The 16,354-nt window shown below is 48.3% G+C and overlaps 1 protein-coding gene across 3 annotated transcripts; it reads left to right on the forward strand.

Moving 5' to 3' along the window:
• Positions 1-341: 341 nt before the first annotated feature.
• LOC129656257 (taurochenodeoxycholic 6 alpha-hydroxylase-like) lies at positions 342-12,174 on the forward strand. 3 transcript variants are annotated; one of them, XM_055586970.1, is made up of 12 exons: positions 342-536; positions 3,146-3,287; positions 3,918-3,962; positions 4,386-4,513; positions 5,456-5,580; positions 5,930-6,084; positions 6,526-6,632; positions 6,716-6,906; positions 7,004-7,137; positions 8,838-8,902; positions 9,047-9,123; positions 11,979-12,174. In XM_055586970.1, exons 1-12 carry the CDS (start codon positions 342-344, stop codon positions 12,172-12,174), a joined length of 1,560 nt encoding a protein of 519 aa, XP_055442945.1. The 3 variants fall into 3 exon arrangements, with proteins under 3 accessions (XP_055442945.1, XP_055442946.1, XP_055442947.1); XM_055586971.1 differs by having other exon boundaries at positions 6,026-6,084; XM_055586972.1 differs by lacking the exons at positions 5,930-6,084; positions 6,716-6,906 and having other exon boundaries at positions 6,526-6,638; positions 6,988-7,137.
• Positions 12,175-16,354: the final 4,180 nt, after the last annotated feature.

Genomic DNA, 16,354 nt, shown 5'->3' on the forward strand with positions numbered 1-16,354 from the left:
AAGCTTTTAAAAATATTTACTTTTCTGTTTTATTTCAAACTGTCTAAAGGTTTCAAAAATGTAAGCATATGATAGTTTGCAGTATCCCAGAAAAACTCAAACTCCCAGATCAAGTTACAAATATTATCTTCTCTTTATAATACTTACATTTTGTAACAAAAGAGAGATTGGTTTAAGCAAAACAAAAAAAAAGAACAGCAAATCTGGAGGCCCAGGTCTGAGCTCTGCCTTCACCTTCACCCTCCCCCAGGTGGGCGGGGACATCCTCCCAGATCAGGCTGGGTGCTCAGGGGAGGTCAGCCACAGTCAGGGACAGTCAGCGATCCAGAAGCCACTGCACCATGAGTGTCTCTGCACTGAGCCCCTCCAGAGCCCTGGGCGGGGTCTCTGGGCTCCTGCAGGTGGTCTCCCTGCTCGGCCTGGTTCTGCTTTTGCTCAAGGCGGCACAGCTCTACCTGCACAGACAGTGGCTGCTCAAAGCCCTTCATCAGTTCCCGTCTCCTCCTTCCCACTGGTTCTACGGACACAAGCGGGAGGTAGGATGGAGCTGGATGGGGGAGTGGGAGGGCAGGGAGGGCCGGAGATCTAGAGCATGGTCACACTCAGCAAGTTCATACCTGGCCCTGTGCTTGCCTGAGAGCACAGATGTCCAGTCTGATGGATCAGCCCCGTGGGTTCACTGTGTGTGGAGACAACAGACAGGAATCTAAGAAGGTGTCAAGTCACAGGAAAAGAGGCTTACCTGCGGGGTTGGGTTATGTCAGGTGTGGAGACAGAGTGGCTTGGTTCATTCAGACTAAGGGATTTTCTAGTCCGGTAAGGTCAGTGCCAGAAACCCACATCAGAGGCCACACACAGGAGCAAAGTTCCCATGATGGGGCCAGGTGAGGAGAACTGCCTGTTTGGTGCCCTCTCTCTGAACTATGAGCTCTTGGAACTGAGCCTGTAATCCTCTTCACCCTCAGTGCCCAAAACAGAGCCTGCACAGAGCAGTGTCAGTCCATTGTGTGGAGGGACAGGCAGGAGGGAAAGGAGCAGCTTGCAGGCTGGGAGGGGCAGCACCTGCCCACCCAGCACCGGCACCAAAGCCTGGGGGTGGGGGAGCTCAGAGCAAAGTCAGGGGCCACATGGAAATGGGTCACCAAGTGTCTGTGGCTTAAACAAGTTTTAGGAGATAATCACAGGTTGCAGAGAGCTGAGGTCTCTCTTTCTCAGCAGCACGATTAGAGCAGATTGGAGCCAAAGACAAGAACTAGAAGCAGCCCAAGCCCCATGCAGGCTGGCCCAGTACCTCTCTCCCCTCTCCTTCCTAATCTCCTGCACCCCCAGGTCACTCAAGGTCCTTCCCCGCTACCTGTGCATTCCAGCCTCTGGGACTCAGCTCCCATGTGCCCTCTCCCCGGAATGATCTCATCCCTCCTATGAGTGTCTCACAAGTCTCAGACCCAAGGCATTTTCATCCTGAATCTCCCAGGAGTGGAGAGGACACTCTTTTTCCCTTGGTTGTCCTTCCCACAAGTCAGTGCTGACTAGATGCAGCTATTTCTCTCTGCAAGATCATAGCGATGAGCTTCTTCTGGGAAACCTTGCCTCTGGTTCATGTTTCTATCCTGAAAGCATCTTGGTAAATTAGGAGCCAAAGAAAAAGCAAGTGCAGGCAGACTTCCTCACATCCAGGTCTGAGTTAGGCCCCTTCCCCAAAGCTTCCTCATAGGCTTTGTCTTCTGTCCATCACACATTCATGATGCCCTCCGCTTATGGCACTTGCTCTCTCAGTCTACTTCACTAGCCTGCAGTCTCCAAACAGACAAGCATCTCGAGCCGCTGCCTAATTTAGTGCCTTCAATCTGTGTCTGGCACAGAGTTACTGCTCAGTAAACACAAGCTCAGTGAAAGAACGTGACCCAGAGTAGCCAAATTGCCTCAGAGCTGGTGAGTCTTGATGGTAGAAAGATGCTGGTAGAGGTCAGATACCAAAGTGTAGAGGGTTTGATCTGAGTTGCACAGAAGCCATTGAAATAAAGATGATGGGACTATTTGGAACTTGCCTGGGATCAACTGTTGACCAGAAATCCAGAGGTAACAAAACAAACTGAGTCTCCAAAGTAGAGGAGAGGCAGTTGCTCTGTGGTAAAGATGACAGGCCACCAGGTGCAGGGGAGAACATGAGCAAAGACACGGAAGATGAGCAGGTGGACCCGGTGCAGGAAGCGCCGGCAGCAGCATCCTGGGGGCAGAGCAATGGGTCCGTGGAATCGCCAGCCTGTCAGGGCAAGAAGAGAGAGGGTAAATTCAGAAAGGAAAGGCCTTTGTGGTCCACACTCAGGGGTGTACAAAGATTCCACCACAAGACGGGAAGTGCACAAAAGTTTCTGACAATTAGTCAATGAAAATGAGATCAAAAATCCACATATCAAAATCTTATTTCAATACCATTCTCATATGTGTACATGCAGAATCTATCCTACAACTGTGCACACACTCAATATGGAAAATAATATTACACACACAATGTAATATTTAATTTTTTTCACTTAGCCAAACACATTCCAAACATTCTTTCATACTCATATACATTAACATGTGTGCTGGGATAGCATCAAACATATATATGATCAGGATGGCAAATGAAACTAATATATAAATTAAATTCTTAAAATATCTATCTCTTCTCTAAATAAACCAAGTAATATGAAAACTTGCTTACTTTCTCTAGGGGATCTTCCCAACCCAGGCATTGACCCAGGTCTCCCACTTTGTAGGTAAATTCATAATACCTGAGGTGCCAGGGAAGCCCACCAAGTGATACAAATTATCATAAATTGCTCAAGAAGTTATGTCACTGTGTGCAAATTATTTCCAAATGTTTCACAAGCCATGGAGTTACCTTTGATGTAAGATTCTGTAGGCAGTTTGTAGTGTTGGCCCATAACTCTACTTGACATGGGACAGAATCCGATCTTAAGAGAATGGTGGACAGCCTGCAAGGTTGGATGAGATTCCAGGTCAGAAGAAATCGTTCTAAACTCTTAGGTCTGCTGATGGATGCAGAGTGACCACCTGGTGCCCTCACAGGCCTTCACCTCCACTCCTGCTCTGGAGCTAAAAGAAAGAAGTCATTGTCTTGTCTTTCCCTTGGTGACAGTTCCAAGAGGAGGACGAGCTGCCACACCTACTGAAAAGGGTAGAGAAATACCCAAGGGCCTGTGTTCGCTGGATGTGGGGCACAAGGGCCTTCGTATTGGTCTACGACCCTGACTACATGAAGATGGTCCTGGGGAGATCAGGTGAGAGGGAAACCCTCAGCCGGAGACAATCTTCCATTTGAGTACATGCCCCTGGGTGTGAAATTCCAGAAGACACAGGCACATCAGATGCCAAGACCTGAATTCCTCCAAACACCCTCCCAACCAAAGCCAGATAGGACAACATTATTTACTATTAATAAATGCTTTACTCCTGGTGAGGGCTGGTTTCTCTTTTACGTCTTTTTTTCTTTTTACAAACAAACTGAAATGATCCCAGACCTGGAGCCAATTCCTTGTCCACACTGTCTTAGGTTGGGCACCTTTCACTGTTGCCTGTCCTGGGTCTTGAGATGGCCAGACCACCACTGACTATAGAAAAATCACAGATTCTGTCTCATTCTATGGCACTGAACAGAGTTTATGTTTCAGGGCAATTCACCATCTTAGTCCTGTGGGTGTTCTGCTCTGCAACACTGAGTCTACTTTCCTGGGACCACAGTGACTATCAGGACAGAGAGAGTCAGGGATGGGAGGCAAGTGGGTGGTGGCTTCAGACTGAGTGCCGTTTGGCAAGCACCAGGAAGGGAAGGGAGCCAAGGCCTAGACCTCAGCTGCTCTAGAGGCTGTCTCCATGTTTGGTCCCATCCATCTTCCCTCCTTACTTTTCAGACCCAAAGGCTCGCATTACCTACAGACACCTGAAGCCCTGGATTGGTAAGTGCATTTAAATACAACTGCCAACCACCCACCCGTTAGGTTAACCAAGAGCGGTCTCTTTGTGTAAATGGAGAAGAACAGGAGTCAGGAACCCTCAGCTCTGAATCAACCCTCATTTTTCTAAAATTCCACCAGTCTTTGTAATGGCACTGTAGCCCTCCTGAAGCCTAGCTGCTTCTTCATCAATTCTCAGTCTTTTCTAATGTTCCCTGACTTTTCGATAAGTTCTTTTATCACCTGCCCCCTTACAGTTTTTCATCATAACCACATACTATGGACAGACATACTGGAAATTCACATCCCTGAAGTGTACTTGCCTTGCCGACGCTTGCCCACGAGGAGACTTCTCCTGACACCCTTGGTTCCTCCCAAGAGGGCCCTAGTCTCCCCGATTCCCATACACACCCATCTGTGGTCCAGGGACAGGTCTGCTGCTGTTGGAGGGGCAGACGTGGTACCAGCACCGGCGGATGCTGACCCCAGCCTTCCACTATGACATCCTGAAGCCCTACGTGGGAATCATGGCCGACTCTGTCCGAGTGATGCTCGTGAGTCCATCGCTTGTCACCATATGCACTAGAATCCAGCACAGCTGACAAAGTCCACTATCAGACACTTACGTCCCTCAGACACCCATTGAATAGAGCCACCCAGAATGATGCACTCATGACTTAGTACGAGAGAGTACTCATTAAAGCTAGGTGGGACAGAGGAACATCTAGGCACCAACCTGGATCCATACTTTTCTCCTCACCAAGAGAAATAGGGCCACGGTGTATTCAGGCTCCACTCTTCTTCCATCTCCATGTTTGAACACAGGAGTAGATCAAGGAGGTCAGCTCAAAGTGGCCCTGGCTGGCCTGTACAATGACGGTTGCAGAGGCAGAGTGGAAATCCCAGGATGTCACACAGGTGGGATCTGGCCTGGGTTCCATGGCTTCTGCAGGTCACTGAGCCATCCATAGGAGGAAATGAGTCCAGGTCTACACTCACAGAGCTGGGTCTTCACAAACCACCTCTGATCCAGATCAGGTACCACCTGTTCTTAGCTAACATCAGAAGAATGAAAGCAATTGAGTAGCTCATGCCCCATTAGAGCCATTTTAGCTTTTCCTTGCCTTGAAATATTTGCTTCCTAGTGTTGGATATCACCTGTCCAGATCTGACATCAGGACACAGAAGTTCTCCCTTTGTCGCCTGAGAAACTATGCTTTCTGCTCTGCCAAAAGTGGTTATTTTCATAAATTATTCCACATATTCAGAATTAGTTAGGATATTAGAGGAGAATATAACTGCATATATAAGAATGATTCAGAAAAAATAGGCATCACATTACACATGGGTTGTTATAGGCCTAAGTTGCTAAAACATGTCTGCTTAGAAAATGAGGAAATCTCATCTGAAGATGTAGAGACAAAGAGAAAGCCTGGACCCAGCAGCACGGGTCTTCTAGGGGAGCAGAGCAGGGCCAGTGCCTCCTCCCTCCACAGGACAAGTGGGAGGAGCTCATCAGCCAGGACTCACATCTGGAGATCTTTGGAGATGTCTCCTTGATGACCCTGGACACCATCATGAAGTGCGCCTTCAGCCAACAGGGCAGCGTCCAGACGGACAGGTCAGTGACAGCTCTTCAAGGGCAGGGTCCTGTTTTCCCGAATGGGAAGGACTTACCTGACAGGCAGTAAGGGCAGTGTGGATGTTTATCAGTACAAAAAGTAACATTCTACAGAGAGACATGCACCATGGTCAGATTCCACCCAGACCACCCTTGACTCAGTCAGAGGTCCCTGACTCCTGCTCAGGGAGAAGCCTGGCCTCTCAGGACACCTGTAAAGGACTCCAGGGAGAGGGCTCCCGGGAAATGAGGCAGAAATCACAATGCCTCGGTGTTACCTGAGGAATCTGACCCTCTCCAGGTCAGTGCCTCCCTCAACTCCAGCCTCTTCTGCGTCCTTTCCCTTCAGGAACTCCCAGTCCTACATCCAGGCCATCGAGGACCTCAGTCATCTGATTTTTTCCCGACTGCGGAATGCGTTCCACCAGAACGACCTCATCTACAGGCTGACCCCTGAAGGCCGCTGGAACCACCGGGCCTGCCAGCTCGCCCATCAACACACAGGTTCCCCTCCCTCCTGGGCTGCTCCCCCACCTTCATCAGGCTCACATGGCCTGGCCTTGACCCCTTAGGCAGATCCCAGACTTCTGCTTCCTCTTCAGGAGCTGGCACAGACCCACCTGCTGCAGGGACTGGGAACCCAGAGGTCAGGGAGTCAGGTGTTGAACAGGGAGTTACAGGAGTCCCCATGTTGGTGATGACTGAGTGAGACCCTATCCAAGCAGCATTCAGCCAGAGGCCCAAGGGCTGTGCTAGTGTCGGGATTCCCGTCTAGAGTAGAATGTGTTGGCGCCCTAATTCCTGACCTGCTCACCCAGTCCCACCCTCACCCTCATCCACCTGGCACCCAGACTGGGCCTGAGGAGCAAATGGGGTTATGGTGGGTACAGAATCTGAACTGCCCAGAGTGCTCAGTTCTGGCTGGAAACCACTGATCTGGGACAGATGCAGTGATCAAGGAGAGGAAGGCTCACCTGCAGAAGGAGGGAGAGCTGGAGAAGGTGAGGAGCAGGAGGCACTTGGACTTCCTGGACATCCTCCTCTTTGCCAGAGTGAGTGTGGGCAGGAGAGGCCTGAGCCTTTGGGCAGAAGCACACAGGAAGGGCAGACCTGCACTCTGGTCCTGCCTCCACAGATGGAGAATGGGAGCAGCTTGTCTGACGAGGACCTCCGTGCTGAGGTGGACACGTTCATGTTTGAGGGTCACGACACCACAGCCAGTGGCATCTCCTGGATCCTCTATGCTCTAGCCTCCCACCCAGAACATCAGCAGAGGTGTCGGGAAGAGATCCAGAGCCTCCTGGGGGATGGCGCCTCCATCACCTGGTGAGCGTCCTGGAGATGGAAGAGCCCTGGCCCACCTGAACTAGAGAGAATCCGTGTTTGTCCTGTCCTGCCTGCCCTCAGATGGGCTTCCTTTCAGGGACCATCTGGACCAGATGCCCTACACGACCATGTGCATCAAGGAGGCCATGAGACTCTACCCACCAGTACCAGTCATCAACAGAGAGCTGAGCAAGCCCATCACCTTCCCTGACGGACGCTCCTTACCTGCAGGTATGAACTTCACCTCACCACTCAGCTAAGCACTGTGTAGGACCACGTGGTAGACCAGTAATCCACCTGTGCATTTCCAGTTCCAGGATGCTCTGGTTCTTGTCTGCCTGAAGATAATATTTATTCTGTAGTTTGAATGAGTTTTAAAAAATGCTTTTCCATAAATCCTAGGATTAATACTACCATATACTCAACAGTCCTACTACTAGGAATATACCTTGGGAAAACAGAATCCAAAAGGCACATGTGCCTCAGTGTTCATTGCAGCATTGTTTACAATAGCCAGGTCGTGGAAGCAACTGATAGATGTGTATATAGGTGTCCACTGATAGATGAATGGATATGAAGCTGTGGTCCGTATACACAGTGGAATATTACTCAGTATAAAATGGAACAAATATGAGTCAGTTGCAGTGAGGTGGAAGAATCTACAGCCTGTTATACAGAGGGAAGCACTCAGAAAGAGAAAAACAAATATCGCATATTAACACACACATGTATATATAGAATCTAGGAAAATAATGCAGATGAATGTATTTGCAGAGCAGGAATGTAGATGCAGACATAGGGAATGGACTTGTGTACGCAGGAGGGGAAGGAGAGGGTAGGACAAATTGAGAAAGTAACATCGACACAGATAGACTATCATGTGTAAAATACTAGTATGTATCTAGTGGAAAGCTGCTATATAAAAGGAAGCCCAGCCTGATTATCTGAAATGACCTAGAGGGGTGGAATGGGAATGGGGAGAGAGGTGCAAGATGAAGGGGATATAGCTGTTGTTTAGTTGCTAAATCATGTCTGGCTTTTTTGTGACCCCATAGAGGGTAGCCTACCAGAATCCACTGTCCATGACATTTCTCAGGCAAGAATACTGAAGTGAGTTGCCATTTCCTTCTCCATATATATAGATACATAACTGTGCCTTATTTGCACTGTAGTATGGCAGAAACTAACACACCGTTGAAAAGTAATTAACCTCTACTGAAAGAAAAAATGTTTGACACAAAACTTGAATGCAACAAAGCTCAACAAATAAATGTTGACCCTTCTGTGCAGTCTTATAATAGAGCCTAAAATTCTGATTCTTGAATCATGAAGGCAGAACCAGAGGGAGGCATGGTGCTTCCATATGGGGTGTAAATAAGAGAGGGAGCTCAAAAGACTCCACTGTCATGGGTCAGAGGCTCTAGTCTCTGAGGTGCCCTCTGGTCGATGGCAAAGAGCAGGTGATGATGAGGTCTGAGCCCTGCCATGGCTGGAGGCCACCCACTGACTCAGCACCCAGTGGGTCTGAATCCCAGCCCTGTTCCCTCCTGTGGGATCATAGACCCAACCCTTAACCTCTCTGAGGCTCAGGTGCTTCATGGGCTTGTGGGGACAGGAGTGCTTGCGTGAGGATTAAATGATTCTTGCACATTCCCCAGCTTCATGATGGCACTTGATAAATGTGAGTTGTCACCTGAGCTGCTCCTAAGCATAACCTTGCAGTTCTTTTAATTCTCAATCCTGGGCTGTGGTCACCTACCCCTAATCTGTGATCGTGTGCTTTGTCATGCCCCGCCCACCTGGCTTGCAAGAGCATCATTTCTTTCAGAGTGACCGAGGGTGCTCCCATGATGGCTCCCAGGACTTTTGTGAAGCCGCACATCCCCTGCACTAGGGGACCATCAGGCTTCTCTCTCTCCTCTGCCCCACAGGAATCTTAGTCTCCCTCTCCATTTATGGGCTTCATCACAACCCGAAGGTGTGGCCGAACCCAGAGGTACGATGGACCTGGGAGGAGGAGATGGGATGCTCTCTCGACACCAAACCCTTCCCCTGCTCCCTCTCTGGGATTCTTATCCGCCAGTGCATTCATGTGAGGGGTTTGACCCCAAATATCCTGACCCTGGTGCTCTCTCTGCAGGTGTTTGAGCCAACTCGGTTTGCGCCAGGTTCTACTCGACACAGTCATGCCTTCCTGCCCTTCTCAGGAGGATCCAGGTGAGGCCTCTGTTCTGGGGGAGGCAAGTGTCACAGGTTGCTACCCGATGTGTGTGACTGTCTACCTTCATATGAGGAGCATGAAGTTCTGTCCTTGTATGTTGATGTACTGAGAAGGAGGTGTGGGTCTCCATGTACAAGAAGGTCTTCAGGGCCCACCACTCTGACACTGACCTCCGATTGTCCACAAGAATTGACCTCATTTCCATGTCAGTGGCCAATCCAAAGTATCCAGTGTTTTCCTCACTCTAGGAGTATGATGTTTGAGCGTTACAGGTCTTCATGAAATTTAAACTACACACGTTTGGTTAGCACAATTTCAGTCACCTTAAAAGATGATTTTCTCTGTTCCCGCCTTCCTAGTCAGCCCACTGTCTTTCTGCTTAATTCACCTGTCCACCCTCACTGTATTCGGCGTGCTTGCCAGGATTGGGAATTCCATGTCCTGAGGCTTCAAGTCATGTATGTGATCAGTTACAGTTGTAGTTTGAAGAAAGTTTCACAGTCATGAGTGTGTTCTCACTTCCTGCAGTATATCCGACATAGATTTGACTGTGTATTAACATAACCATGACATATATTTTCTGTTGCCAAAATTCTTTATTAAAAAGCAGAGTTTAGATACCATAGTCCCAGATTATACAGAGTAATGTTAGTACGAAAAACTTTAAAGTGGAGGACAATCAAGCCTGCTTTGGGAAGTCTATTGCTGATCCTGCTCGTGATGCCAGTTTCTCACTGTTCATACTGTGCACACTGTTTGCTGAACCCAGGATAGACGCAAAGCGTCAGCTAAGAGGCTGGAGGAGGACTGGAGGAGCCATAGGAACTGCAGACACGTTTATTCTCTCCTGGCTGTGTTATGGCCGCCATAACACAGCTCTGTCCGGCCTGACGCAGCCGCCGTAGCAGCAGCCGTAGAAACCATAACATAGCTAGAACATAACCTCATATAATATAACCATGATGTCGCTCCAACGTGGCCCCAATGCAGCAGTAACCAGGGCTTTCATAGTCAAACTCATAAAGGCGTACCACACACCGCCCCCTGACCTTTTGCAGGTGGAGCTTATATAACAAAAGTAGCCAGAGTCCAAGCGAGTACCATGTGACTCACGTACGCAGTGCTATACGTGATCTAGCTGTTCCATAATCATTAGTTACAAACCATGAGGCAACAGTGAGAGACTGCAGGGAGAGAGCACCTGACAATGCCATCTTAGCTAATTTGCTCTTACCCTACATGGGGGAGAGTATTTTGTGTTTGACACGTGCATTTGAAAAATCTATTGCATGTAAAACATAAAGCACCCTTGAAATAGCTGTTAGCCTGATTGATACACTCCTAATGATCGCTGTGAAGATCTTAAAGGGCACAGAACCTCCCCTGAAATAGTAACTTCAGTGACTTGTAACTTAGTAGAAGCAAGTTTTTTCTGACTGTACAGATCTAGGAAACTTTCAGTTGGTGAATCAACCTTAACAGAAGAGTGTTGAAGTAAACTGTCTTCCTGAATTGATTCTAGGATTTGGTTTATACCAGGGTCCAGTCCTTCCTTGTAGACATGGCTGCAGGTCATTCAGTTGCTACTAGAGGGCAGGACGGACTCAGCAACTTGATTCCTATGTCAAACTGAATATTTCTTATATTCTCATTCCACTTGAGTTGTTTTCAATTCAATTAATATTGTTCAAATGTGAAAGTATGTATTAAGCGTGTCTCCGTGTGCCAAGACCTGTGCTAGGAGATGGGAACACAGGGATGATAACGCTGTCCTCCCCCAGGGCTCACTGTCAACAACATGTCTCCTCAAGACAGACGTCATTCACACATCCACTCTTTCACTCATCCATTCCTTGGGCAGACTGTGGAGGATCCACGATCCAGTGCTGTGCTGGGCACTGGATGTGCTGCGTCCTTGAGTTACATCCATGGTGCCCTGAGGGTCCAGAGTGGGCAGAGGTGCAGCCAGCAGAGGGGGTGAGGGTGGTGGTCACTGGATGGAGCCTTGAGCATGAGGATGGCAGAGGCGAGGGGAGGGAACCTCAACCGTCCCTGAGTCAGGAAGACGAGAGGGACAGACCCCAGGTGAGTGAGGAAGAATCCAGAGAGGGCTGTGATGCCGCTGAGGCACTGGGACGTGTGCTCCCTGTGATGCGGAACAGAGCAGGCCTGGAGCTACTGTGGGTTTAGAGCGAGGGGAGGAATGGAGGCTGAAAAGGCCAGATGAGGAGCCCAAGGGATGGTTAGGAAGGTCATTTCTGGATTAGAATGGGAAGGTTCCAAAGGTAGATTGACCAAGGAGGTGAAGGGAGACAAGAAGTCGGACCATTAATTGGGAGGCAAATGGTCAGCAGGTTCAGGGTCATTGACCCTTGTCCTCTCTAGGAAGGCTCCCTGTTGCCATTCTGATTCCTTGCACAACCCTGTCTTATCATCTCTTGGGACCGAACAGCCTCTTTTTCCACCATAGGTGGTAAGATCCTGAGAGGGTGTCTCAGGACCCCTGCCCCCTACAGTGCCCTGGGCTGGCCTGAAGCCGGGCATTGCCAGTGGACAGGTGAATAAAGCACTAGTTCACATCTTGATCCACTTGACTTGACTCTGAGGCTTAGAGCACTGATGCTCCCCAGGTTTCCTGCTGAGAGCAGGAGTAGGGACTTGGAGATAGTCCCTGGAGAGGTGGGCTTTGTCTTAGGTCAGGGGGAGAGTTTGGCCCAAAGGTTCGCTGGCAAGTTCAGTGTGATGAGTAAGGAAGGGATCAGGGCTGGGCCACCTCTAGGAGAGCCCTGATTCCCTGTGCTCAGCAGGGGTTAGAAGCCTCTGCTTACTTCCTTTTTATCTCCGAACCTAGGAACTGCATCGGGAAGCAGTTTGCCATGAATGAGTTGAAGGTGGCCGTGGCCCTGACCTTGCTTCGCTTTGAGCTGTCACCGGATCCCTCCAGGGTCCCTGTGCCCATGCCAGTCATTGTGCTGAGATCCAAAAATGGGATCCACTTGCAGCTCAGGAAGCTCTCTGATCCAGGTGGGGACAAGGACAAGCTCTGAGGGCCCCTGCCCACCATCCTGTCTTGCTGTCACTCTCTCCTGTCCTTGCCCCTTTGCCCACTTCTTGCTTCTGTCTTCCCCGTGCCAGCTTGCCTCATCTCATGCCTCCTTCCCAGCTGACTTTCTGCCCTTCTCCTCTCACCTTTCTCCAGGCTCCCTATCTGCTATATCTCCATCTGTCTCTGACCCCCTGTATCTCTCACTGTCCACCGGAATCCTGATCACCCAACACCCTCCAGTCTGTCTGTTCTCTCCTGTGTTTCTCCCCTTCTGCGTGCCTGTCTGTCCCTGTATTCACTTCTGTTTTGATGGCAAAATGAATTCTCTCTGCCTTATAGACTTAGAACAACACAAAGTTATCCTCTGATGGCTCTGGAGTGAGAAGTCTGAAAAGGGTTTCCCTGGACACAACCAAGAGGTTGACTCGCCCCTCATCCAGGGACCTGGGACAGGATCCTGCTTTTTTGCCATTTTTGCATCTAGAGCTGCAATCCTTGCATTCCTTGGCTCCTGGGCCCTCCTCTACATTCAAATCCAGCAGCATCTTCAAATGTCCCTCTGCTTCTGTCTTCATATAACCTTCTCTTTCATCAAGACTTTGTGCTTACCTGGGCAACTCAGATCAAACAGGCTTATTCTGGGGTTCTGGGAACTAGGACAAGAACACCTGGGGAGCCATCACTGGACCTGTTAAATCCTGTGTGACTCCTTCACCCTGGGCCACCGCTCTCTCCTGTGTGAGATGGGTCTACCCGCGTTTCACTCACATGGTTTCCTCTGTCCCCATCCCTGGATAAAGTGTGCAATATTATATGGAATGCGTGTGTCTTGTCTGAAAGGAGTTGGATGAAGCAGAAGAGAGAGAAGGGGAGGGAATAACAGTGGGGGGGAGGAGGAGGGGAGACAGCACCTGCTCTATGGGGCCGAGACCCTAGCAGGGAGAGCGTGTCCAGCCCCCCTGCAGCTTCACACTCTGGAGTCACTCAAGCCCCACACCCTGCCTGGCTCCTGAGGCTCCCATGACAGCTGAGTCAGGAGAAAGGCCTTGTCGCCTAAGGCTCAGAGGGAAGACGCTCACTCCAACACCTGTCAAAGAAGGAGCCTGCCTCTTCTTCTGTGGTAGCTTTCTCACCACATCTGTAGAGGGGCCCAGCCAGCACCCACCCTGTGCTGAGCAGGGGAGACTTACAGACTTGGTCAGGCACAAGGGTCTCCTTCACCCCAGAAGAGATTTGAGAAGAGCCCAGCCTGGCCAAGTCACCAGCCCCCTGGCAGCCCTTCCTCATGGACAGGACCTGCAGGCTCCTCAGATGCCACAAGGGGTGGGGGTGTGTGTGTGCAGGAGGGCCTGGGAGGAACCAGCTGGGCACAAGTCTTGGCTGCCACGCAGGGAGAAGCCAGGCCCCTCAGGACACTTGTAAATACTGAGCTTCTCCAGAGGGTAAGGCAGAAATGACAATGCCTCAGTTAGGAATGCAAGCTAGTATAGCCACTGTGGAGAACAGTGTGGAGATTCCTTAAAAAACTGGAAATAGAACTGCCATATGACCCAGCCATCCCACTTCAGGGTATACACACTGAGGAAACCAGAATTGAAAGAGACACGTGTAGCCCAATGTTCATCACAGCACAGTTTACCATAGCCAGGACATGGAGCAACCTAGATGTCCATTGGCAGACGAATGGATAAGGAAGTTGTGGTACATATACACAATGCAGTATTACTCAGCTGTAAAAAAGAACGCATTTGAGTCCGTTCTAATGAGATGGAAGAAACTGGAGCCTATTATACAGAGTGAAGTAAGTCAGAAAGAGAAAGACCAATACAGTACATTAAAGCATATATTTAGAATTTAGAAAGATGGTAACGGCAACCCTATATGGAAGACAGCAAAAGAGACACAGATGTAAAGAACAGACTTTTGGACTATGTGGTAGAAGCAAGAGTGGGATGATATGAGAGAATAGCATTGAAACATGCATATTACCATATGTAAAACAGATGACCAGTGCAAGTTCAATACATGAAGCAGGGCACTCAAAGCTGGTGCTCTGGGAGAACCCAGTGAGATGGGGTGGGGGGGTTCAGGAAAAGGGGATGCATGTACACCCATTCTCAGTCGACATATGGGAACAACCACCACAATATTGTAAGGTAATTAGCCTCCAATGAAAATAAATAAATAAATAAAAGGAATGGAGGCAGTGTGTAATAATTACAAAATAATATGAATGAACTTGTTTACAGAACAGAAATGGACTCACAGTCATTGAAACATGCATTTGCTTACCAAGGAGTAAGGGAGAAAGGAATAAATTAGAAGTATGGGATTAATCCGGAGAAGTCAATAGCACCCCACTCCAGTACTCTTGCCTGGAAACTCCGATGGACGGAGGAGCCTGGTGGGCTGCAGTCCATGGGGTTGCTAAAAGTCAGACACGACTGAGCAACTTCACTTTCACTTTTCACTTTCATGCATTGGAAAAGGAAATGGCAACCCACTGCAGTGTTCTTGCCTGGAGAATCCCAGGGACGGGGGAGCCTGGTGGGCTGCTGTCTATGGGGTCACACAGAATCGGACACGACTGAAGTGACTTAGCCGCAGCAGCAGCAGCATGGGATTAATCAATACACACTACTGTGTATAAAGTAGATAAATATCAAGATTTTACTGTATAGGACAGGAATCTTATTCAATATATTTTGATAGCCTATAATGGAGAAGAATCTAAAAAAGAATATGTATGCATAGTGCATATATCTGAATCTCTTTGCTGTACACCTGAAAGTAACACAGTATTGCAAATCAACTAGAAGTCAATAAAGTAAAAAAAACAAATAGCACCATACATTGGCCTTTAATTTAGAGCATTTACCCTCCCCTGGAGAACCTTACCTCAGACATGCCAGTTATTGCCACCTAGAGGTGCTGTATACCCACCCCTCCTAAACTTATTTTTCTGGTTCTGGAATGCAGAACTAGAACACATATATTCATCAGTTGGTAAAGAAGAAGTAGCTAAATTTAGGGGTTAAATTTTTGAGCTTCACTGGGATCTTCCCATATGTCCCCATTCCAATGTCAGGTTCCCATTACTTCCCAATAAATGCGCACACTTTGGCAGAAGATTGGGAAATCAATTTGCATGTAATTCAGACACTGACAGGATGAGACTCTGGATATTGTTTTCACAAATCTCAGCCCTGGCTGAGGCCCTGTGGCTACAGGAAACAAAGGCTTCTTTCAGGTCAGATATGGAAGCTTTCTGGTCAATTATGTGTAGTTTGGCCTGGGAATTTGAATCCCCAACCTCATCCATTTTCTTCAGCGCTTTCACCAGTACAGCTAGGACCAACCAGCTGGTCTTACTAAACTCTTAAATTTGCCTGAAAAGTTCTAAGATATTGAATATATGGTCATCAGAATCTTCCTTTTTATAAAAATATGGTTAGTAACATCCAGTGATGATGTTTTATGTATCTTTATTTAAAATCCTCAAAGATGATGCTCTTAAAGGACTGCACTCAATATGTCAGCTAATTTGGAAAACTCAGCAGTGGCCACAGGACTGGCAAAGGTCAGTTTTCATTCCAATCCCCAAGAAGGGCAATGCTAAAGTGTGTTCAAACTACATATCCTTGTGCTCACATTACATGCTAGCAAGATTATGCTCAAAATCCTTCAAGCTAGGATTCAGCAGTATGTGAATCAAGAATTTCCATATGTGCAATCTGGGTTTAAAAAACAGAGGAACCAGAGATCAAATTATGAACATTCGCGGATCATTGAGAAAGCAAGGGAATTCCAGAAAAACATCTACTTCTGCTTCATTGACTATCCTAAAGCCTTTGAGTATGTGGACCACAACAAACTGTGGAAAATTCTTCGAGATGGGAGTACCAGATCACCTTACCTGCCTCCTGAGAAACCTGAATGATGCAGGTCAAGAAGCAACAGTTAGAACTGGGCATGAAGAAACAGACTGGTTCCAAATTGAGAAAGGAGTACATCAAGGCTGTATATTGTCACCCTGTTTATTGAGTTTATATGCAGCATATATCATGTGAAATGTTGGGCTGGCTAGGTCACAAACTGGAATCGAAATTGCTAGAGAAATACCGACAACTTCAGATATGCAGATGATACCACTCTAATGGCAGAAAGAGAAGAGGAACTAA

This window comes from Bubalus kerabau, chromosome 6 (genome assembly GCF_029407905.1).
Source record: "Bubalus kerabau isolate K-KA32 ecotype Philippines breed swamp buffalo chromosome 6, PCC_UOA_SB_1v2, whole genome shotgun sequence".
Lineage (NCBI taxonomy): Eukaryota > Metazoa > Chordata > Mammalia > Artiodactyla > Bovidae > Bubalus > Bubalus kerabau.